General features: G+C 42.8%; 1 protein-coding gene across 1 annotated transcript in view; it reads left to right on the top strand.

The window, feature by feature from the left end:
* Nucleotides 1-22,536: 22,536 nt before the first annotated feature.
* DOK6 (docking protein 6) overlaps nt 22,537-24,226 on the top strand; it is a 412,757-nt gene continuing 411,067 nt past the window's right edge. The window contains exon 1 of the mRNA XM_019986984.2: nt 22,537-22,747. Within this exon, the coding sequence (XP_019842543.2) occupies nt 22,682-22,747 (66 nt within the window). The 5' untranslated portion in view covers nt 22,537-22,681. The remainder of the gene's footprint in view (nt 22,748-24,226) is intronic.

Below are 24,226 nucleotides of genomic sequence, written 5' to 3'. Positions count from 1 at the left end.
AATTTCTCCCAAGAACTGCTGAGGCTTCCTTTTATTGACTTTCTTTATCCCTTGACAGACAAGATTTCCTGCATTCTATCCATATTACAGATATATCCGACCATTTTTTTCTCCCCCTCCTCTTAAGCTTAAATTCCTTGTCAAGAAATCAATAAAAATCAAGAAAATATATCCTTTTTATAATCTTCACAAGAGTCATCTGGCCCTAGAGCAGAATCAATGTATTCGACACTAACCCGTGTGCCAGAAAGCCAAGTTGTTTTGTTCACTTTATTCTAAAACTTTGTCAATTTTCAGCTTCACATAAAAACAAGAAATTAAAGTCCAACATTTATCCTCAAAATGTTCTGATTCTTATAAGGATTCCAGTCACATTTGATATTTCCTTTTTATCTCTTGTTTTCCTAATTATAAAATTTATTATTACATTGATTCACCCCACATATTAATTTTTATTGAGTATTTACCATATTCAAATTAATATGTGCTAAACTGTATATATGGAAATGCATATCAGAAATTGTCTTTATAATAATGGACTGCTCAGTTTATTATATTGGATACGTAATTCAGTGTTTACATTAGAAAATATTAAATCTATGCATTTTCTATGCCAAATAATTGATGTTTTTGAACTGTGGTATTGGAGAAAACCCTTGAGAGTCTCCGACTGGAAGGAGATCCAACCAGTCTATCCTAAAGGAAATCAGTCCTGAATATTCATTGGAAGGACAGATGCTGAAGCTGAAGCTCCAACACTTTGCCCACCTGATGTGAAGAACTGACTCATTTGAAAAGACCCTGATGCTGGAAAAGATTGAAGGCAGGAGGAGAAGGACATTATAGAGGATGAGATGGTTTGACGGCATCACCGACTCAGTGGACATGAGTTTGAGCAAGCTTTGGGAGCTGGTGACTCTCAGGAAGCCTGGCATGCTGCAGTCCACAGGGTCGCAAAGAGTCGAACATGACTGAGCAACTGAACTGAACTGAATGCATTTTCAATAATATAATATTAATTACTTTTATTATCAAGGATAAAGAAATTATTTATTGACTTTTGTCTGAAAACATGGAGATGCCAGGAAAAAGAAAAAAAAGAAACAGCCTCAAGAAGATATATTATTTTAGTTGAGGCCCCAGGAGAGAGCAGTAGCTGGATTATTTACAGTATAGATTGTCATCTAAGACAAAAGCATATCTTTGAATTGGATGAATCACATTGATACACAGTTACTTTCCATATCTTCAGTAATGATTCTCCAGACATCAGCTACAGTATTTCATTACTCCACAGACATGAGGAAAATGTCCTCATAATTCTTAAGATCTGTTCTTCCTCCTTGCCCGATAAGAACCTACTCCTAAAGACAGTTCAGATTTACCCTATGTGAGGAAAGGCTGAGTTTGGGATAATGTAGGTATGGTTTAGCCCAGACTCTACTCTTAGATTCTTGGTGCTAAATGCCTCACAAGTCAGGTATCCTGCCACAGCGATCTAATCTCTGTGAGTCTAATTTCTCTTCTGTAACATAAATGTGGTACCTACTCCGTGCCTCCAGCAAGAGCCATCTAGCAACTCCTGTAAAGATATTGGAAGAAATGTGTTGAATGCTTTGCTTCCTTCTGTTTAGAGTTAAATTTAGGGTTTTCACAACCTAAAACACTACAGTACTTTGTTTACTTTTTTTTTTTTTTCCACTAAAATTTCAGTTCCAGAAGGGCAGAAGTTCTTGTCTGTCTTGTTCACCACTGTTTTGCCAAGTGTCTAGAATACCCCGTCCCATTATAAGTGCTCCATAAATATTTTTTGAATGAATAAATGAATGACTGAAGCATAAAATGAACATAGAATATGCCAGAAATACCAACAGAATTCATAAAAAAAAAAAGAAAGGTTAGCATGGATTCCTTGGGCAATGAGACAAAAATTAAGTGATTCATCATATCAATCAAATGATTTCCATGCAGTATTTGGAATGCAATTAGAAGTACAGTCTGAGTGTAACAAGCCTGCCCTACAAGCAGAAGCCTTGGAGTCAGCTGGGATTAGGATCCTGGGGTCTTGCACGATGATACTTTTGTGACCTTAAGGCATTTAAGGTATTGCTATCTAAGCTAACATAACCACATATATTGTCCAACTGCTTTAACAAGTTAATGTAAATTAATCTTCTGATAATCTCCTGTTTTCTGGATTTTCTACAGTAAGTATGGATTGTGAAAGAAGTTGGTAACAAAAAACAAACAAAATAGTCATAATAATATTTTCCTAAGGCTTCTGCTGTCTGTGTCCTTGCCCCCACAGAGGTATCACCTCACATCAGTCAGAATGGCCATCATAAAAAAATCTACAACAATAATTGCTGGAGAGGGTGTGGAGAAGCAGGAACCCTCATACACTGTTGGGGGGAATGCAAATTTGGTACAGCCATATGAACAGTATGGCTGCCAAGTCGCTTCAGTCGTGTCCGACTCTGTGCCACCCCATGGACTGCAGCCTATCAGGCTTCTCCGTCCATGGGATTCTCCAGGCAAGAACACTGGAGTGGGTTGCCATTCCCTTCTCCGATGCATGAAAGTGGAAAGTGAAAGTGAAGTCACTCAGTAGTGTCTGACTCTTAGCGACTCCATGGACTGCAGCCTACCAGGCTCCTCCGTCCATGGGATTTTCCGGGCAACAGTACTGGAGTAGGGTGCCATTGCCTTCTCCGAACAGTATGGAGGTTCCTTAAAAAAACTAAAAATAGAATTACCATATGACCCAGAGCTCCCACTTCTGGATATATACCTGGAGAAAACCATAATTCAAAAAGACATGCACCCCAATGTTCATTGCAGCACTATTTATAATAGGCAGGACATGGAAGCAACCTAAATGTCCATCAACAGAGGAATGGATAAAAATGTAGTACATACATACAGTGGACTATTACTCAGCCATAAAACAAGGACAATAAAAAACAAAAAACTGAAACTGTGCAATTTTCAGAGATGTGGATGAACCTAGAGGCTGTCAGAGTGAAGTAGTAAATCAGAGAAAAGCAAATACCATATAACAACACTTATATGTGGAATCTAGAAAAATTATAGAGATGAACTTATTTGCAAAGCAGAAATAGAGATATAGTGAACAAACATAAGGATATGAGGGGGTAAGGGGAAGTAGAATGGATTGAGAGATTGGAATTGACATTTATACAATACTATTGATGCTTTTGAACTGTGGTGTTGGAGAAGACTCTTGAGAGTCCCTTGGACTGCAAGGAGATACAACCAGTCCATTCTGAAGGAGATCAGCCCTGGGATTTCTTTGGAAGGAATGATGCTAAAGCTGAAACTCCAGTACTTTGCCACCTCATGCGAAGAGTTGACTCATTGGAAAAGACTTTGATGCTGGGTGGGATTGGGGGCAGGAGGAGAAGGGGACGGCAGAGGCTGGATGGCATCTCTGACTCAATGGACGTGAGTTTGAGTGAACTCCAGGAGTTGGTGATGGACAGGGAGGCCTGGCGTGCTGCAATTCATTGGGTTGCAAAGAGTCAGACACGACTGAGCAACTGAACTGAACTGAACTGAACTGATATATAAAATAGATGAACAAATGACAACCCATTATATAGCACAGGGAATTCAATGCTCTGTGGTGACCTAAATCAGAAGGAAATCCAAAAAGAGGGGATATATGTATAAGTATAGGGCTTCCTATAGCAGCGCAGATGGCATCACTAACACAATGGACATGAGTTTGAGCAAGCTCTGGGAGTTTGAGCAAGCTGTGGGAGGCCTGGTTTCCTGCAGTCCAGGGGTCACAAAGAGTCAGACACGACTGAGCAACTGAACTGAACTGATAGGGGCTTCCCAGGTGGCACTAGTGGTAAAGAATCTGCCTGCCAATGCAGGAGACATAGAGATGTGGGTTTGATCCCTGGGTTGGGAAGATCCCTTGGAGGAGGGCATTGCAACTCACTCCAGTATTCTTTCCTGGAGAACCACGGCCTGATGTTCTGCAATCCATGGGGTCACAAAGAGTCAGACACAACTAAAGTGACTTAGCACCCATACACGCATGTATACATATAACTGATTCACTTTACTGTACAGCAGAGACTAACACAACATTGTAATGTGACTATACCCCAAAAAAATTAGTTAAAAAAATTGGGAAAAATTACAAAATAAGGAAAGACTTTCTTTGTTACATAAATAAATGAATTCTCCTATTATGAAGACAGTGAAAGTGGCTCAGTCATGTCTGACTCTTTGCAACCCCATGGATTATACAGTCCATGAGATTCTCCAGGCCAGAGTGCTGGAGTGGGTAGCCATTCCCTTCTCCAGGGGAATCTCCCCAACTCAGGGATTGAACCCAGGTCTCCCGCATTGCAGGTAGATTCTTTACCAGCTGAACCACAAGTGAAGCCCCCTATTACGAAGAGTTTTTAGTAAATGTGTAGATATTGAATTTTACCAAATAGATTTTCACATTTTAATGAAATGTCTATGTGCCTATTCTATTTTACTGAGATTTTCCTCTTAACCCATTCTTAAACTTCTTAGAGGAAAGAAGTAAGTTCAACATCTTAATTTTATAACTTCATTTTAATTTCACTGTTAGAATATTCATTGAAAATTTTATGTTCCTATCTTGCTAGCTGGTATTATGTGCAAGTAACACAAGCCATCTTAAACTAGGAAGACCTTGACTGGTGACTACTGGGGACACACAGAATGGTCAGAAGGATGAAATTGGACTTGTAGGACAGGAGCCAAAGGAGCTCTAATGGAGAGACAGCCAGTCACAGCCAGGTACACAAGAGAAACGAGCTTGTTCTGAGGCCAAGACACAAGATTCCCAGAGAGAATGCCTCATGGCCCAGATGCAGCCTGTGCTTGTACTTCCAGGATCCAGAACCCTGGCAGATTGGTCTGGGAACCTTGATGTTCCTTGAGAGGTGGGAAGGATCCCCTGGTGGGAAGACCCCTTCTATCAAAACTGTCCACAATGAGGAATCTCCCCAAGGGACAGTGTCACCAGTCAAACCCATGAACAATGCTCGGGAGATAAAAATAGAATCTGGGTAATAAAGTCTAGCCTTGTTTTACTTTGTGCTTAGTCAGGTTTCACTGGCTCCAAGAATGGGGCAAGCAGAGGACTCACACCCGGCCTTTCAGACCTGGAGCAAAATGGAGCAAAATGGCGCCCGACACCTCAGCTGCCGGCGGTGGGCAGAAGCGCTTCACAGGACGTCCGGTCAGCTCAAGATGGCGGCTGCCAGTGCAGAGACACTGCATCCAGCACACTCATCTGGACGTGAACTGTACCAGTCCCGTGAGAACTGTTGAGACTCACCACAAAGTAGCCCCGCCCACCACCTGTTCCAGAGACATTGTGTTCCGGAGCTTGGGCTCCATTTTGATCAGAGAGTATACCTTTCCTTGGCTTCTGCACCAAACTTGATCTCCAACTGACATAAGCTAAAAGGACCCATGTTGGAAGGTCAACGACAACACTAGAGCTGATTGGGGCAGATTGCAGACAGAATGCCCAATCTCACCATGAGTTTCACTTGAATTATTTTTCTTACCATTATTTTCCATATTGGATGAATGTTCTAATAGCTATGTAAAATTAATCTGAACACTTTTTTAGTTATTTTCTCTAGCACACTATGCAATATATGAATAACCTGTTCTTTAATGTACCAAGAAATGATCAGGTCTTAGGTATTTATTGGTTTCAGCAAACAATGACTGGAATTTAATTTTAAGTTTTTCAGTGTCATCCATGATGGTTAGTTTATTGCTTCAGGAGGTTAGTCGCTCAGTCGTGTCTGACTCTTTGTGACCCCACGGACTGTAGCCCGCCAGGTTCCTCTGTCCATGGAATTCTCCAGGCAGGAATACTGGAGTGCATGGCCATTCCCTTCTCCAGCGTACCTTCCCAAACCAGGGATTGAACCTGGATCTCCTGCATTGCAGGAAGCTTTTTTACCACTGAGCCACCAGGGAAGCCCTTATTCCTTCATATCGTACTTAAAAAGATGAGGGCTTGAACTAGGTTGGTCTCTTTTTAAAATTTAATTTTATATTCAACTTATTTAAACAAAAACAACAAAAAATTTCATCCATTTCTCCCATCCTTCACCCGGGGCAACTACCTATCCATTCTCCATATCTATGAATGTACTGTTTGTTTTTCTTTCTGAGAATCCACATGTAAGTGAAAACATACAGGGTTTGTCTTTCTACATCTGACTTATTTCACTTAGCATAGTACCTGGAGGCCCAACTGTGTCACTGCACATGGCTAGATTTCACTACTTTTAATGACTGAATAATACTCATATTTATATGTGTATATCTCACAATTTCTGTATTCATTCATCTACTAACAGACATTTAGGTTGTTTCCATATCTCATCTATTGTAAATAAAGCTGCTGGAACATGGGGGTGCCTTTATCTTTTCCGGTTAGTGTTTTTATTTTCTTCAGATAAATACTCAGAAATGGTAGAAGAGGGCAGCAAAGGATGAGATGGTTGGATAGTATCACCAACTCAATGGACAATAATTTGAGCAAACTCCAGGAGATAGTGAAGGGTGGGGAAACCTGGCATGTTGCAGTCCATAGGGTCACAGAATTGGACACAACTTAGCAACTGAACAACAACAACAATGGAAGTTCTAGGTTTAATATTTTGAGGAACCTCCATACTGTTTTCATAATGGCTTTACCAATTTACATTCCTATCAACTGTGCACAAGGGTTCCCTTTTCTCTGTATTCTTGCCAACATTTGTTATTTCTTGTTTGTTTGTTTGGTTTTTTTTTTTTTCATAGTAGCCATTCTAACAGGCATGAGGTGATGTCTCATTATGGTCATGTCTGTGTAATATTCACAGACGTAGGCTTTGTGCTTAGGACAATGCCCAGAGTATAACTGCTGTTTTAATTAATAGCTTAATTAATTTGTTGAACTGTGAATGAATCTGCTGTCTCAGATGGTAAAGAATCTGCCTGCAATGCAGGAGACCTGGGTTCAGTCCCTGGGTCAGGAAGATCCCCTGGAGAAGGGAATAGCTACCCACTTCAGTATTCTGGCCGGGAGTATTCCATAGAATGAAGAACCTGGCAAGCTATAGTCCATGGGGTGGCAGAGTTGGACATGACTAAGCGACTAACACTATTAAAACTGTTAACCTTAAAAACAGTTTTGATTCTATCTTTAAGGATGTGTTTCCATTCATTAAATTGTTCAGCATAACTTTATATGTAACACTATTTTCTTTACATTTAAAAATCATTACATATTTTGTTCTTTCATTTTCAATTGTATTTATAATTACCTTCTTTGATGATTAGATCAGTATTTTCAGAAATACTAATGAGTCACTCCCGGACTCATCAATATTACTATTACTATTAGCTATTTTTTAATTTGCATGTACTTATAACTAGCATAACAATCCTTCTATTTTATTTCACTGAAAATATATTGTTGTTAAATAGTTTCTTTATTTCTATTCTTGGAAAATTACAGCAGTAAAAATTGCAAGTTCCTAATCCAGACAGATAAAATATATAGAAACTGTATTTGTAGCAGTTTACTTTAACCCCTCTGCACTTGAGTTTTTTTAATCTTTAGAGTGATAAATACCTTTCAGGGTATCTGTAAGGATTAATGAAGGCTTACTTACAAAGTACACTCAATACATTCCATTCAATTTATCCTTTATTTTTAATAATGATATAATTTACTACCATGAATTTATATCTTGGTAAACTTTGAGTATATGGCCCATAGTATTTTCTTATCATGTACCTTTATTACATATTTTAATTAATCTACTGAACTTTAACTACTTCTTTGACCAAAATACACTTCGAACTGAGTAGTTGTTTAAAAAAAAAAAGTTGTGGTTGGAATTTGACTAGTGCTTTACAATTAACATACAGCTATTACTACAAATTGTAAAATGTTATTTATTTCCGTCTGCCTTTTACAGGTCCATTGAAATTTGATAGTTTCTTTTCATATAGTGCTGTTATACATTTTTACATTTTTTAAATTGAGACATTTAACATTACCTAGAAAATAGTCACATTTGAATAACAAACATCTCATGAATATATTATGGGCTTATAAGATATAATAAAGTATGACATATAGTTAGTGAAACTTTCCAAATTTTCACTTTCAAAGCCATCATTTCTTGGTGTTAATCTTTATGTCTTTTAAAAACAATTCTCCGTTTTGTGGCTCCTTGCCATCTATTTTATCTTCTATCTTTGTTGTGTAGGCTACTTTTAATCTTTCATTTTCAGAGAACTGCTATGATAAAGACATAAATTAATCTTCAGTTCAGTTCAGTCACTCAGTCGTGTCCAACTCTTTGCGACCCCATGAATCGCAGCACGCCAGGCCTCCCTGTCCGTCACCAACTCCCAGAGTTCACTCAGACTCACGTCCATCAAGTCAGTGATGCCATCCAGCCATCTCATCCTCTGTCGTCCCCTTCTCCTCCTGCACCCAATCCCTCCCAGCATCACAGTCTTTTCCAATGAGTCAACTCTTCACATGAGGTGGCCAAAGTACTGGAGTTTCAGCTTTAGCATCATTCCTTCCAAAGAAATCCCAGGGCTGATCTCCTTCAGAATGGACTGGTTGGATCTCCTTGCAGTCCAAGGGACTCTCAAGAGTCTTCTCCAACACCACAATTCAAAAGCATCAATTCTTTGGCGCTCAGCCTTCTTCACAGTCCAACTCTCGCATCCATACGTGACCACAGGAAAAACCATAGCCTTGACTAGATGAACCTTTGTTGGCAAAGTAATGTCTCTGCTTTTGAATATGCTATCTAGGTTCGTCATAACTTTTCTTCCAAGGAGTAAGCGTCTTTTAACTCCATGGCTACAGTCACCATCTGCAGTGATTGTGAAGCCCAAAAAAATGAAGTCTGACACTGTTTCCACTGTTTCCCCATCTATTTCCCATGAAGTAATGGGACTGGATGCCATGATCTTCATTTTCTGAATGTTGAGCTTTAGGCCAACTTTTTCACTCTCCACTTTCACTTTCATTAAGAGTCTTTTTAGTTCCTCCTCACTTTCTGCCATAAGGGTGGTGTCATCTGCATATCTGAGGTTATTGATATTTCTCCCGGCAATTAATCTTAAGGAGACCTAATATTCAAATAGTACTGAAGTGAACTCAAGTAAGCAGAAAGCTTTGCATTTGTTCTTTTCTTAATTATCTGCCATGAATCTGATGAGTGTTCAGCCACTCAGTCATGTCTAACTTTTTGCACCCTCATGGAGTGTAGACTGCCAGGCTCCTCTGTCCATGAGATTTCCCAGGCAATAATACTGGAGTAGGTTGCCATTTCCTCCTCCAGGGGATCTTCCTGACCCCGGCATCAAACCCCGCCTCCTGTGTCTCCTGCATTGGCAGGCAGATTCTTTACCAATGAGCCACCTGGGGAGTGGGATCTGATATTACAGCATAAATGCAACATATTTTTAAGCGGTCAGATAGTTCTACAGACATTTTCCAGTGATCCTGTTTTTCTTGCTTTGCCTGAATTAAATGACATTATGCACCTGATATTTACAACTGTGTTCTGGTTGGAACTTGCTCCAATGGATATTTGAAATTCAGGGAATAGAAGATAAACTCTGACACCTTTTCTGACTCCCTTGAGTTGTATGAATTGCCGTGGTAATGAGAAGGGATTGAAGAAGGAAGACACTGATGAATCACTGGGGTTTGTGAAACTTGGTGAGAAATTGCCTCTCTGAGTCACGACTGACCCAGAGCCTTGCCTGGTCCCCATGGTCTATAAAATCTCCTATGACTCACTAAGCCAGAGAGCCATCATTCAGCCTTAGTATATGCTGGTGTATCCTCAGAGGAACAGAACAATTCCTCCCATTGTCTTTTTCCTATTCACTTTTTTTTTAAAATTTTATTTTATTTTTAAACTTTACATAATTGTAATAGTTTTGCCAAATATCAAAATGAATCCTCCACAGGTATACATGTGTTCCCCATCCTGAACCCTCCTCCCTCCTCCCTCCCCATACCATCCCTCTGGGTCGTCCCAGTGCACTAGCCCCAAGCATCCAGTATCGTGCATCGAACCTGGACTGGCAACTCATTTCTTACATGATATTTTACATGTTTCAACGTCATTCTCCCAAATCTTCCCACCCTCTCCCTCTCCCACAGAGTCCATAAGACTGTTCTATACTGCTCCTTAAGAATAAACTTCTTGTCACTGATCTGAGTTTCTTTTCTGATGATTCTGACTTGTTCTTTCAGAGGAAGGTTTAAGCTTCCATCTTTTATGTACATTCTTAATTTATCCAGCTCTATTTCTATACAACATGCTGTCTCTTTATTTAGAATCAATATTCTCTTTATTTTAAAAATGTGTGGAAAGTACCCTCTATGAGTTGCTTTTGCATACTTTAATTCAGTAACTGCTTCTATTTATTTAAATGGTTCTCTATATACCTCACTGCTGGGGTTCCGAACCTCCAGGATCTAATGCCTGATGTTCTGAGGTGAAGCTGATGTAATAATGACAGAAATAAAGTGCACAATAAATGTAATATTCTTGAACCATCCTGAAACCACCCTCCCCCTACCCCAGTCCACAGAAAAATTGTCTTCCACAATACTAGTCCTGGTGCCAAAAAGGTTGGGGTAGGCTGCCACGCTGGATATGCTGAATTTTTTTCACACCATGAACAAGCAAATATCTGTGATATTTATCTAAGTCTGCTTTAGAGAGTTAAGTGCAGTCTTTGTTGAAGTAAATGTTTTTTTTCCTTTAACTTCTAAATATTTTTCAAATGATTTGTAGTAAATGGAGTTATAGATAATGCAATTTGTACTTATGCTTTAAAGTTATGCTGCTTTCATCTGTCGTTTGATCATCAAACCGATTATATGAAACATTTTGTTTGCATTGGATACCCACTTTAATTTTACTAAAGAAACTTTAGATCATTGTTGTCGTTCAGTCACTAAGTCATCTGTGACTCTTTGCAACCCCATGGACTGCAGCACACCAGGCTTTCCTGTCCTTCACTATCTCCCCGAGTTTGCTCAAACTCATGTCCATTGAGTCAGTGATGCCATTTAACCATCTCATTCTCTGTTGCCCCCTTCTCCTCCTGCCCTCAATCTTTCACAGCATGAGGGTTTTTTCCAATGAATGTGTATATATACATATATATATATATATATATACATATACAAATATATATATGTACATATATATATATACATATACAAATATATATGTATATATATATTTGGACTGGTCATTAGTTTGAAATAAATAAGCTATTTTTTCTAAAACAAGTTTAATTGTCTCTTCAAGTTGAAAAATAATGAAGGACAGTTGTGATACATTTAGATGACATTGATTATCTGTGATTCAAGATATAACGTCCCTAGAAATACAGAAAGGCTAAACCCTTATACCAAAACAATTATTTAAGACAGAAGAGGACAGTTGATATTCATTTTTATATAAACTATGTGATGGGCACTGTACCAGGGACATCATATTACCTAATGTTAACAGACATCTCTAAATCATTGATATTCACCTTGGTTAATTGCCAAAAAACTGAGGCTCATAGAAGTTATAATTTGTCTTGCTCTGATGCTCTTGCTATTTCTCCAACAAATAAGGTTTCAGAGATGAAATGTGAGTGGCAAAGATTAAAGATGTTTTTGAAAAACAGAGAAGCTGAACATCATATGTAAGACTAGCATCAAAGATTTGTTAAGAAACTAGTAGAGATGGGAATGTTGAGTGTTTATCTTGAACTAGACAGATTTGCAAAGATAGTATCTCTCTAGTCCTAGTGGGCAGTCAACCTTGGGGTTGTGGAACTCCAATATAGGAACATCCCACCTATTATTCCTGTTCATGTTTTTCTTTTATAAGGGATTGTGTTGAGGGGAAAAAAAAATCCTATTTTAAGGCAAGATAAGAAAAATTTAAACATAAAATTTTTCTCTAGCTATTTGGGCCTCTTCCCTCCTCTCTAAGTGTGCAGCTGCAGGATGCTTTCACCAGACCTCCCCAATGGCAGAACATGTGCTCAACCATAAGGATCATGTTCTTGTTTTGACCCCAACCATGTAACTCCTTAGAAGATAACATTCCTTTCTGAATTCTGTAAGGGGTAAGGATAACTCACTGCTCATCCTTTATGTGCAGGCATCTTCAGTGAACTTTCCCTTAAAGACAGAGTTTGGTGCAAAAATGATTGGTCAGACCACCTGGGGAAATATTCAGCCATACCCAGTGGAAGTTTTTAACTTAGATTATTCTTCTTGTTCAGTCCCTAAGTGTGTCCGACTTTTTTCGACCCCACAGACTGAAGTACAACCGGATCCTTTGTCTTCCATTATCCCCTGGAGTTTGCTCAAATTCATGTCCATTGAGGCTATGGTGCTATTTAACCATCTCATCATCTGCCATCCCTTTCTCCTTTTGTCTTCAATCTTTCTCAGCATCAAGGTCTTTTCCACTGAGTCAGCTCTTTGCATCAGGTGGCTAAAGAATTGGAACTTCCGCTTCAGCATCAGTCCTTCCAATGACTATTCAGGGTTGATTTCCTTTAGGATTGCCTGGTTTGATCTCCTTGTGCAAGAGACTCACAGGAGTCTTCTCCAGCACCACAGTCACCTACGAACTTATTAACATTATTAGCTATATTACTTACATTCTGATATTTTACAAGATTATTGTTTCTCAAATTATCAAATGTGTGACTAAACCTCTCGTAAAAATAATGATGATTAGGTAACTTAAACAATTGATCAAATATGTAGTTCTACAAGATCAATGATTCTCACAGTATAATTCTAGATATGGGAAAAAAGCATTAATCCTTGAAAAAAATTGATACCAGATAAATTCTGAAATTGAGAAATAAAGAAACAGTAGGGCAAGCTTTCACTTAATTTGGAGTAACCCTCAAATAACTAAACATAAGACTTTTAAAATATGGCTGACTCTAGGAATAGGACTACGACTACATATACCTGGAATATAGTTATTGAATTTATGAAATCTTTTGGCCTATTTTTTAAGCTATATGTTAAAGGTAAGCAAAAACTAAAATGAATGGAAAGTGAAAGCGAAGTCACTCAGTCGTGTCCTACTTTTTGTGACCCCATGGACTGTAGCCTATCAGGCTCCTCCATCCATGGGATTTTCCAGGCAAGAGTGTTGGAGTGGATTGCCATTTCCTTCTCCAGGGGATCTTCCCGACCTAGGAATCGAACCTGGGTCTCCCGCATTGCAGGCAGACGCTTTAACTTCTAAGCCACCAGGGAAGCTCCAAAATGAATGGAACTTATTACTAAAAACAACAGATAATTAATCAGAAAAGAATATATAGACCTATATCTTGTTCCATTCAGTTCAGTTGCTCAGTTGTGTCTGACTCTTTGCAACTCCATGGACTGCAGCATGCCAGGCTTCCCTGTCCATCACCTACCCCAGAGCTTGCTCAAACTCATATCCATCAAGTCGGTGATGCCATCCAACCATCTCATCCTCTGTCATCCCCTTCTCCTCCCGCCTTCAATCTTTCCCAGCATCAGGGTCTTTTCAAATGAGTCAGTTCTTTGCATCAGGTAGCCATATTGGAGTTTCAGCTTCAGCATCAGTCCTTCCAATGAATATTCAGGACCGATTTCCTTTAGGATTGACTGCTTTGATCTCCTTGCAGTCCAAGAGACTCTCAAGAGTCTTCAACACCACAGTTCAAAAGCATCAATTATGATGTTTAATGTTACATCTTGTAAACATAATCAAAAGAAAGGAACTCAAACTATTAGAAAGAAGAAATGGACTAGAAATGCAAATATCAAAGATACTTTTTTCAGCTGTATATATAACACAATATATTAATTTAAAATCTTGAAGATATTTGTGATATTGCATCATATAAATCGGGCTTCCCTGGTGGCTCAGCAGTAAAGAATATATCTGCCAATGCAGGAGACCAGGGTTCAATCCCTGAGCTGGGAAAATCTCCTGCAGGAGGAAATGGCAACTCACTCCAGTATTCTTGTCTGAGAAATGCCATGGATAGCGGAGCCTGGCAGGCTACAGTCCATGGGGTCACAAAAGAGCTGGACATGATTTATTGACTAAACAACAACAACAAAATGTGTAAGTGGAGTAAGTGACCTGGGCCTCAGTCCTTAGTCCTCTTTGAAAGGCAAAGCCTATTGGGAATAGAATAAAAATAAACCAGGAGAGGAATTCTAACAGTATGAACATGAAAAAGTTCAAATATTAGAAAAGAAGGAGACCCAGTAGGACTGATACTGTGACTTAAGAAATGTGTATTTGGTCTTCTACTTGGTTCTAGTGCAGAGATTCTAAAACCCTTGGAAATTCCTAAGAGGTCAAGAGGTCATAGTTTCTTTAGTGATGTCAATGAGGTGACTTTGGAATCCCCAGAAGTCACCTAAGGTTGGAGGCTGGTTGTTGGGAGAACCAATCCTGTGATTGGAGTTTTGGATTTTCAGCCTCACCCTCTTGACCTCCCAGGGACCAGAGAGAGGGGCTGGAGGTTGAGTCAATTAAAGTTTATGATTTAATTACTCATGCTTATGTAATGTGAGTGTGTGCGTGCTCTGTTACTCAGTCATGTCCAACTCTTTTCTAGCCCATGGACTGTGGCCCACCAGGCTCCTCTGTCCATGGGATTATCCTGGCAGGAATACTGGAGTGGGTTACCATTTCCTCCTCCAGGGGATCTTCTGGACCCAGGGATCAAACCCATGTCTCCTCTAGCTCCTGCATTGGCAGGCAGTTCTTTACCACTAGCGCCACCTGGGAAGCTCACCTATGCAAATAGAGCCTCAATTAAAACTCCAAATGATGAGATTTGGAGAGCCTCCAGGTTGGTGAACACATGGAGGTGGTGGGAGAGCAATGTGAACTCAGAGAGGCCATGGAATAAACCAATAACCTAGTAAGTAAAATGTTTCTCTGAGCTCTGTGAGCCACTTTAGCAAATGAATCAAACTCAAACCAGAGAAGGGGCGGGGTGGTGGGGGGCTTGGAAACCTCTGATGTCTATGCAGTCAGTCAGAGGTAGAGGTAACTGCTTAGACTTGTGACTAGAGCCTGGAGGTGGGCGGAGGGAAGGAAGGGGTGCAGTCTGGTAAAAGTCAGATTTCTTAACCCTCAGAATATCGATGCCGTCTCTGGGTAGACCGTGTCAGAAGTGAGTTAGACAGCAGGACACCCACCTGGTATCCTGAGTATTTCAAGCAGGCGTGGAGCCCTCCCCTCCCCATGCCCAGCTTCACAGGGGAACAGGTACCAGAACCAGTTTAGTAAGTCAATCACAGAATGTGTTAAGATGAATGCATTGAGAAGCTACATCCTTGGAACACTTTATGATACAAGGGAAGAAGGCCAGCTTAACTCAGCCTTCCCCCTGATAAACAAAACATCCTAAAGTCAAGGGAAAACCAGATTCATTAAAACATTATTCATAAAATAATATGAAAAGCTGTGGTGTATTTTATATTTCTAGTATTTCAAGTTTTTACATGGATTCGTACTACTTTCAGAGGGCACCACTGAAGAAGAGGACTGCTCATTTTGCCCCTTAAAGATGGGGAGAGATCCCTGAGAGAATGAGATAAGATGCCTGTGTTGTTTTGATAACCTAATCTGGAAAGTGACATCTCATCACTCCTGCCCTACCGTGTTTGCTTGGCTTCATCCAACAAGTCCAGCCCACACTGAAGGAGAGGCTATTACAAGGAAGTGGGGATCTCTGTGACCCCTTTTCGAAGCTGCCAACTACAATCTGCCCTTTGGATCCCAGGGATTCATGTCCCTTGAATACAAAATATGTTTATGTTTCCTGCTGCTGCTGCTGCTAAGTTGCTTCAGTCGTGTCCAACTTTGTGCAACCCCAGAGATGGCAGCCCACCAGGCTCCCCCGTCCCTGGGATTCTCCAGGCAAGAACACTGGAGTGGGTTGCCATTTCCTTCTCCAATGCATGAAAGTGAAAACTGAAAGTGAAGTCGCTCAGTCATGTCCAACTCTTTGCAACCCCATGGACTGCAGCCTACCAGGCTCCCCCGTCCATGGGATTTTCCAGGCAAGAATACTGGAGTGGGGTGCCATTGCCTTCTCCTAAGACCCCTCAGATTCTCATCTCTTTAGAATATGAGCTCAAAGTACCAAATCTTGTCATATAAAACAGGTGCTGTTGTCAGTGTGGGTCTTCAAGTGTGGTACCTCAGGCAGTTTCTCAAATGTGGATTTCAAACTGTAGACTTTTGAATCTAAAAACACAAAGAATCTGCCTCCCACAGTTCCAACATGTAATGGTGGAAAAAGTAAAGTACAACTACTATACATATTCCTGCTCAAAAAGAGGCAGAAAAAAGCATGCAGAATCGTGGCTGCTAACAATTCTGAAATCCAAATGAGAAAATGATGGAAGCTCCTAGATTAGTCCTGAAGTTCAAGGAAGCAGTTAAGTTCAGTTCAGTCCCTCAGTCGTGTCCGACTCTTTGCAACCCCATGAATCACAGCACGCCAGGCCTCCCTGTCCATCACCAACTCCTGGAGTGCACTCAAACTCATGTCCATCGAGTCGGTAATGCCATCCAACCATCTCATCCTCTGTTGTCCCCTTCTCCTCCTGCCCCCAATCCCTCCCAGCATCAGTCTTTTCCAGTGAGTCAACTCTTCACATCAGGTGGCCAAAGTATTGGAGTTCCAGCTTCAGCATCAGTCCTTCCAGTGAATATTCAGGACTGATCTCCTTTAGGATGGACTGGTTGGATCTCCTTGCAGTCCAAGGGTCTCTCAAGAGTCTTCTCCAACACCACAGTTCAAAAGCATCAATTCTTCTGCACTCAGCTTTCTTCACAGTCCAACTCTCACATCCATACATGACCACAGGAAAAACCATAGCCTTGACTAGACGGACCTTTGTTGGCAAAGTAATGTCTCTGCTTTTTAATATGCTGTCTAGGTTGGTCTTAACTTTCCTTCCAAGGAGTAAGCATCTTTTAATTTCATGGCTGCAATCACCATCTGCTAATACTTCTCCAGAATTCTTGACTCTTGTTTCTAGACACTTAATTCCTGCCTCTGAGTAATCAATCATATTTACTTTTTCATGAAAGGTAGCTTTTTGTTTTGTTTTCTGAGTCCAAGTGCCTCTCATTCTGTATTATCTTTGTCTGTTACTGTTCCTGCATATATAGCTCTTTTAAGAGCTTTGTGGGTTTCTTGTGAATCTTTTTATTGGATCTCATCCAGGACACTGCCAAAAAATTTGGTTTAAAGATACAGCCAAGGAAGTGATTAAAATCATTAATTTTCTGAAATCTTAAAAGATACATATTTTACAGTCATATCCTTGGCTGTATCTTCAGAGAAAATTTTCACAGTAGTGCCCAAGATTAGATCTTTGTTCAAAAGCCCTTTCTTAATTTTGGCACTATTTTGGCTTGGAAAGGCTGAGACCATTAAAAAACATCAGTTCTTGGCTCCTTTTTCATTAATGGTCCTTTCTTCAATTTATCTCTCTCCTCTCTCATTTTACTAAATAGGAAGAAGAAAGAGGCTGCTCCACCAATACTTTGCCTGGGAATCTTATCTTGATGACACAGTTTATGAGGTATATTTTCCTAGTTTCCACATAGTTGCAAAAAAGGTATATTGCTAAGTTTCCTTCCACTACCTAACCAGAAAGATCCATCCTCTTATTTTCAATTATTTTCCTTACTTTATTGTAAGATCTCACTCACAGTGTCTTTAGCCTCCAAAATTTTGCAAACAGTGTGTGCAAGTTACTTAAAGCTTTCACCAATACCCTCCTCAAGATCAGTGATGGATTTCAAAACCATTCCCCAATTATACAGTTTTGGTTTAAGGCAGCACCCTATTTCCAGGTAACAAAATCTGTTTTATTTATCCATTTATGCATACCAATAATAACTTACCCCCTGAATTAGCAGATGGAGACAAGCATTTGTTATCTTACTACTTCTGTTATTTAGAAACAGCTAGTAGCAATGGCAACCCACTCCAGTATTCTTGCCTGGAAAATCCCATGGATGGAGGAGCCTGTTAGGCTGCAGTCCATGGGGTTGCAAAGAGCCGGACACGACTGAGCGACTTCACTTTCACTTTCAGTAGCAACTTAGGTGGCTGATTGTCTTTGGGTCTTTCTCCAATTGTCAGCCTGGGTGGTGTCTTTAAAGGCTTCACTGAGGGAGAATCCACCTGTGAGGTAGGTCACCTTGGCTGTTGGAAAGCCTGGGAAGGTCGACCTCCAGGTTTATTGACACAGGCCTCTTCATAGGATTGCTTTACATTGTGGCAGCTGGTTTCCCCAAGGGCGAGCCTCCAACCAAGATCACCCAAGAGAGAAGCCACAGTCTTTTACAACTTAATCTAGGAAGGATCACTTCTGCCATTCCATCCACTAGAAGTTAATCCAAATATCCAGCCCAGACTCAGATGGTGGATTACATGGACCCATCAGGCCAAGAGATGGGGATCTTGAGGTCCCGGTTTAGAGGATGCATACTATAGTGATAAAAGTGTGAACAGTATGCAATTTTTGGTAACTAATAATAGAAATAGGAGCACACATGTGTCTTATATAGCCAAAAATAACAATGGAAGGATAAACCCCAAACTAATAAAAATGGCTTCCTAAAAAGAGAAGTAGAAAACAGAAGGAAGGGACAGAAATGAGAGCTATTATCTCTCAATGCACCTTGTTTGGTAGGTTTGAATTTGGAAATTTGTAAATATTTCACATAAGAAAAGAAGCAATCCTTAAATATCGAATCTGTCAACATTCATTTGAACTGGAAATATTTGTACAACCTGAGAATTTTTCTCTTTTAAGATTTATTCCTAAAAGAAAAGTGTTTCATTTCTCAATAACTGAAAAGCATAGAATCAGTAGCAAAAAGAACAAGCTGGTAACCAGATTATGGGAAATGAACTTCATTTCCCATTAAAAGGAACAAAGGTTCCTAGAAGACATAATGGATTCCAGGTCCTGAGTTGGAAATGTGCAAGATGAGCCTGAGATATCTTGTGATTGATCACAGCAAAGCTATTAAGGTTCATGGGAAACTGACAGAAACACAAAAAGCCTTCACTGAAGCAGCTTCTTTTGGTCAAGGATGGAGGAATTCAAACAGCGAAAAGAATTTGCACTGTGTTGGGTTGACATATCACATACACAAAACACCATCTTTGATGGTATTCTAAAAGGAGCAGAGTTTCCTTCTGTGTTTGTTATAACCTAGTCAATATTTCTGGAAAAAAAAAAAGGTTGATAAAGGTTAAAAATAAAGCATCGTCCCTGCCTTTCTTACAAGGAATCTATTTCAGGGCAATCCTGTAGTTTGCAAAGGAAAGTTTTGTAAGAAAAGAATTCATAAATGCAGGAATGAAATCAAATCAGAAAATCACAGCGTTGCAATCTGTAAGAATATATCTAAACTGTGATCATCAGAGGCTGCAAAGCCATTAACTGGAAGTTTGAAGGAGAATTTTGTAATATATGGATCAGGCTGACAAGACTTGATTTCTCCAATAAATGGGAGCATCAGACATTTTGTTACCCTTGATGTGATTCAGTAGGATACATACAACACCTCATAAATTATTCTTGAAAATAAAAAGAAGAATGTACTCAAATGTCTAAGTCACATTAATAGTTTGAGACTTAGGTGACTAAAATAAATGATGCCATGAGAATACAAGCAACCAATCCATATCTGGAAAAATTTACATGACAAATTTATACAGCATAGCCTAGTGTTTTCAGGAGGCAAACAAACAGTATAAAAAGAGGGGGAGGAAATTTTGTTGTAGACACACACTCACATATACATACACACACAAATTACTATACCAGTTATCTAAGAATCAAAAGTAAATACAGGAAAATAGTTAAATCATATTAGGGCATTATAGAGACCTACATCGGAGAAGGCAATGGCACCCCACTCCAGTACTCTTGCCTGGAAACTCCCATGGACAGAGGAGCCTGGTAGGTTGCAGTCCATGGGGCCTCGAAGAGTCGGACACGACAGAGCGACTTCACTTTCACTTTTCACTTTCATGCATCGGAGAAGGAAATGGCAACCCACTCCAGTGTTCTTGCCTGGAGAATCCCAGGGACAGCAGAGCCTGGTGGGCTACCATCTATGGGGTCACACAGAGTCGGACACGACTGAAGCGACTTAGCAGCAGCAGTAGCAGAGACCTACATAAGCGTATGAACAAAGGCATCATCTTTCCATAATCTTTAAAAGCCAGAACCTTTATCTTATCCTTGAGTATGCCCTAAGATTGTTGCTGAGACAAAATTAATCCCTGACTTCAAACAGCTTACAATCGATTTGTGGAAACCAATTACTATATAAATGATGGTGGAAGTTAGTGGTCAGGGAAATTATTGTGGACACAAAACCTGTCTTGAAATTGTGCCTCTGAAACTGAACATCTCCGAGCTTCAGTTTCCTCATCTGAATGGCAAGTCTCCTTGTGTTGCAAAGAGGACTGAATGTATTTAAAGTATCTGCAAATCTAAAACAGTCTTCAGATAATGGAAACCAATAATAGCCATGTATATGAAAACAGGAGCAAATGGGACTTCCCAGGCGGCACTAGTGGTAAAGCAGCTACCTGTCAATGCGGAAGACCTAAGAGATGTGGGTTCAATCCCTGGATTGGGAAGATCCCCTGGAGAAGGAAATGGCAACTCATTCCAGTATGCTTACCTGGAGAATCCCATGGACAGAGGAGCACAGTTCATGGGGTCACAAAGAGTCCAACACAGCTGAAGATATTTAGCTCCTGAGGACTACGCACATGCTCCAGGTGTTTGGAAAAGGGGAATCACATGGAGTCAATAGGGAGTTTATGCAAGTTTTCTGGAAAGGTCAGAATTTGAGCTCATTCTAGAGTGACAGCCTAAGAAATACTGCCATGTGATTGGATATATGAGACCTGCCTAGCACCTGGTCCTCTGCATCATTCAAACAGGTCTTCAAACTGTGCTGGCTACATAGATGAGCAGATACGAATAGTGTGCTGTTTAGATAAGTTAGAGTTTCCACCGGGTTATAACGGTTTTAGATGGAGACGCTTGCTAATGTCTGGACAAAAATCACCCTTGGGGCATCCATTTAGTAGGGTGAAGGGCATGTTACTTTATCCTGCAAATTTTAGTATTTTTCTCCCCTCAATCAAGTAGTTTCCTTTCTCTCTTACTATTATGTTCCCAATAGAGCTAAGAAAATTTATCTGAGAGCTTGGAAAAATACTGCTCACCCAAATAAGCAGAAGGAAACACGATCTTTTGAAGCTATATTCAATATTGACTATAATTGAGTCACTTAGAAAATTTTCAATCTTGACACATTTTTTCCTTACTTAGAAACATCCTTACCTACGAAGGTATTAAATATCCTTTCCTCTAGCACAAATCCTTATATTGCCTTCAGCCAACATTTGATACTCCGTCGTTTTCCCTCCAATCTTATCAAACAGAATTTTTAGCTTAAGATTTCTTTTACAACAGAGAACAGCCGACTTGAATGTCTTGTGTTCCTACATTAAGGGGACAAAGTTCTTCGTTGCTTTGTTGAGTGGAACGTTTCAATGAATCATTTGCATCCACTGGGAGCAGCTGTGGTCTCCATTTCCTCTAGAAGACCGGGAGCCACGAGCCGCTTTTAGCCACAGTTCAGGAAAACGCGGGCACACATCACTCCAGCCCAGGGCTAGCGCCTCTTCGGGAGAGGACGTCGGCGGCCGGCGCCTCGCCTGATCTCTCCAGTCTCCCCAGCAGCCGAGGGACTAGACACATGCGCACGATCGGTCTCTTTGTGTGCATCGGGAAGAGCTCGATTTTACACTTCCTAACGGGGCGCAGACCGGGCACGCGAGTGTGTGCGGCAGGAATCAAATCGCACTGTAAACACGGCCCTCGAAATAAACAATTGTTTCGCCCTCACTTCCTTGGCCTATCTTCCCGGGGAGCATAGCCCCCCCACCCCACCTCCGCCCTGGGGTCCCCGGGGTGCGGTCCGGGTCGTGGAGAGCCAGAGCCCGGGGAAGAACCCCGCGCCCGGGGAGAGCGCAGCGGGCCCTGGCTGCCGGGGTGGGAGCTGGGCGCGGGGCGGCGGGAGGAGAGCGGCGCCCGAGCCGCGAGTGATGGAGCGCGTCTGGCGAGCGTCTCCGGGCTCCGCCGCCGCGCGGGCCGCGGGGAGGGAGGCGCGCGGGCGAGTCGGCCCGCCCCCCCGGCCCGCCCCTCCCCGGCGCGGGTGCGCTCCGGCCGGCGCCGCGCCGCCGAGGGAGCCGCCGGCCCGAGGGTGCTGGCCGGGGGCGGCGGCGGCGGCGGCGGCGCGCGGCGGGGGCGGAGGTGAGGACCGGGACGCGGAGGGCGCGCGCGGCTCGCAGCGCCGGGCCGCCTTCGCTCCCCGCCCGCGGTCGCCCCGCCACCCCGCCCGCGTCCCCGGCGGCGGGAGCTCGGGGGCGGCCGGCTGCATGCGAGACCTGCGCGGACCCCGCGGCGGACGGCGGCGGTCTCGACCCGGGGAAGCCGAGCGCGCCGACCATGGCCTCCAACTTTAACGACATAGTCAAGCAGGGCTACGTGAAAATCCGCAGCAGGAAGCTGGGGGTGAGTCGCCCGCGCGGCTTTCTCGTCCCCGGCGCCCGTTTGGCGCGGCTGGCGGTGGGGGGCGGGGAGAGGTGACCCACGCGGGGACGGAGGCGGACAGGGACCCGGCTCCCCCGCGCACGGCCCGCTTGTTGCTCGGCCGGGCTGGGGGCCCGCACCTGCCCCGGGGGCGGGGGGGCGCGGGGGGTGGGGGGCTCGGAGATGGGGCGAGGGCGCCGGGAGCGCCCGGATCCGCATCCTCCCGTGCGCGGCGCTGGTTCAGACCCAGACTGAGAAGTCGCCTAGGCGAAAGGATGATCAATTCCGAGATGGATGCGCCCCGGAGTGGGGGTTACATTCAGAGCATCCACAGGGCTCTGATCTCGGGAAGTGTGCGCCTTCGGGGTACAGTCGCTCGGTGTGCAGGGCGTGGACACACTCTCCTCTGAGTGTGTATCCAGAATCGTCACCGCTTCCCAGTCCCCGCTGCCCCAGCCCATTTCCAATTTCTCTTTCGATGCCCGGCTAGCGCCCCGCGGCTCTGCGGGGCGAGCCGGCGAGTTTTGCGGTTGCCGGCGGGCAGGCTTCCCGGCTCGGGGTGCACCGGGACAGGTGGACCTGCGCCCGGGTATGCGCGCCAGGGGTGTGCTCACGGTCGCTGACCCCGGAGCCGCGGCGGCCGAAAAGTTTGTGGAGACCTGCTCACGGTCTCTTGAAAGATGCTCTGCCCGATTTGAGAGAGAGACAGTGTAGACCCTTGAGGGTTGTAAAAACTTCACTAGTGACCGGAGGAGGAGGTAAGAGGAATGCGTAGACGGTGGTAGAGGACCCGGGATGTGGACTGGAGGGAGCCGGAGAGGGGGGTCACCTGGGCGGAGCACTGCCCCGACTGGGCGGACGTGGGGGTGTGGGTGCGGAGCGGCAGGTCGGAGAGCCGGGCGGGGGGGCCTCCTCGGGGGGGCGCGACGTGGAGTTGAGTCCTGACACCCACCGGGCCGGGCCGGTCCAGGGTGCGAGGGACGCTCCATGTGCGGAGGCCAGGATGCCGGTTTTCCCGATTCCCTGGATGTCTCTCCGCCTCACTCTTCTCCGAGTTCCAGTTCAGCGGAGCTCCGGGATGCTGGGGCTACGCGGCCTTGACCGAGAACATTCCCTGCTTTCTCTGCTGAAGAGATGAGCACTCTTAACTTGGAGAGGGAGGAAAGGAGAGAGACTTCGTTTATTTTCTCATTAAAAGGGAAGGAAGGAGGGGAAGAAAAGGAAAAGAAAAAGAAAAAAAGAGAAGATAAATGCTAGATATTTAATATATCGTTGGAAAACTAAGGAAGGGCAGAGTCCCTAAAAGAAGGATCGCCGGAACCGAGGAACCGCTGCGTGGCCAGTGGGTGAGCGCAGGTGCCGGGGGCCGGAGGATGGGGCCGGGCTGACTTGCCTGTGGGTGCTGCCCCTGCTGGCTTCACTTTCGAGATGCGGACGGTACCCCCAAGGACACACGGGACC

This window comes from Bos indicus, chromosome 24, assembly GCF_029378745.1.
Source record: "Bos indicus isolate NIAB-ARS_2022 breed Sahiwal x Tharparkar chromosome 24, NIAB-ARS_B.indTharparkar_mat_pri_1.0, whole genome shotgun sequence".
In the NCBI taxonomy this organism is placed as follows: Eukaryota; Metazoa; Chordata; class Mammalia; order Artiodactyla; family Bovidae; genus Bos; species Bos indicus.
Note: the sequence above shows the minus strand (reverse complement) of the source record. Positions and strands in the feature narration are given on the sequence as shown.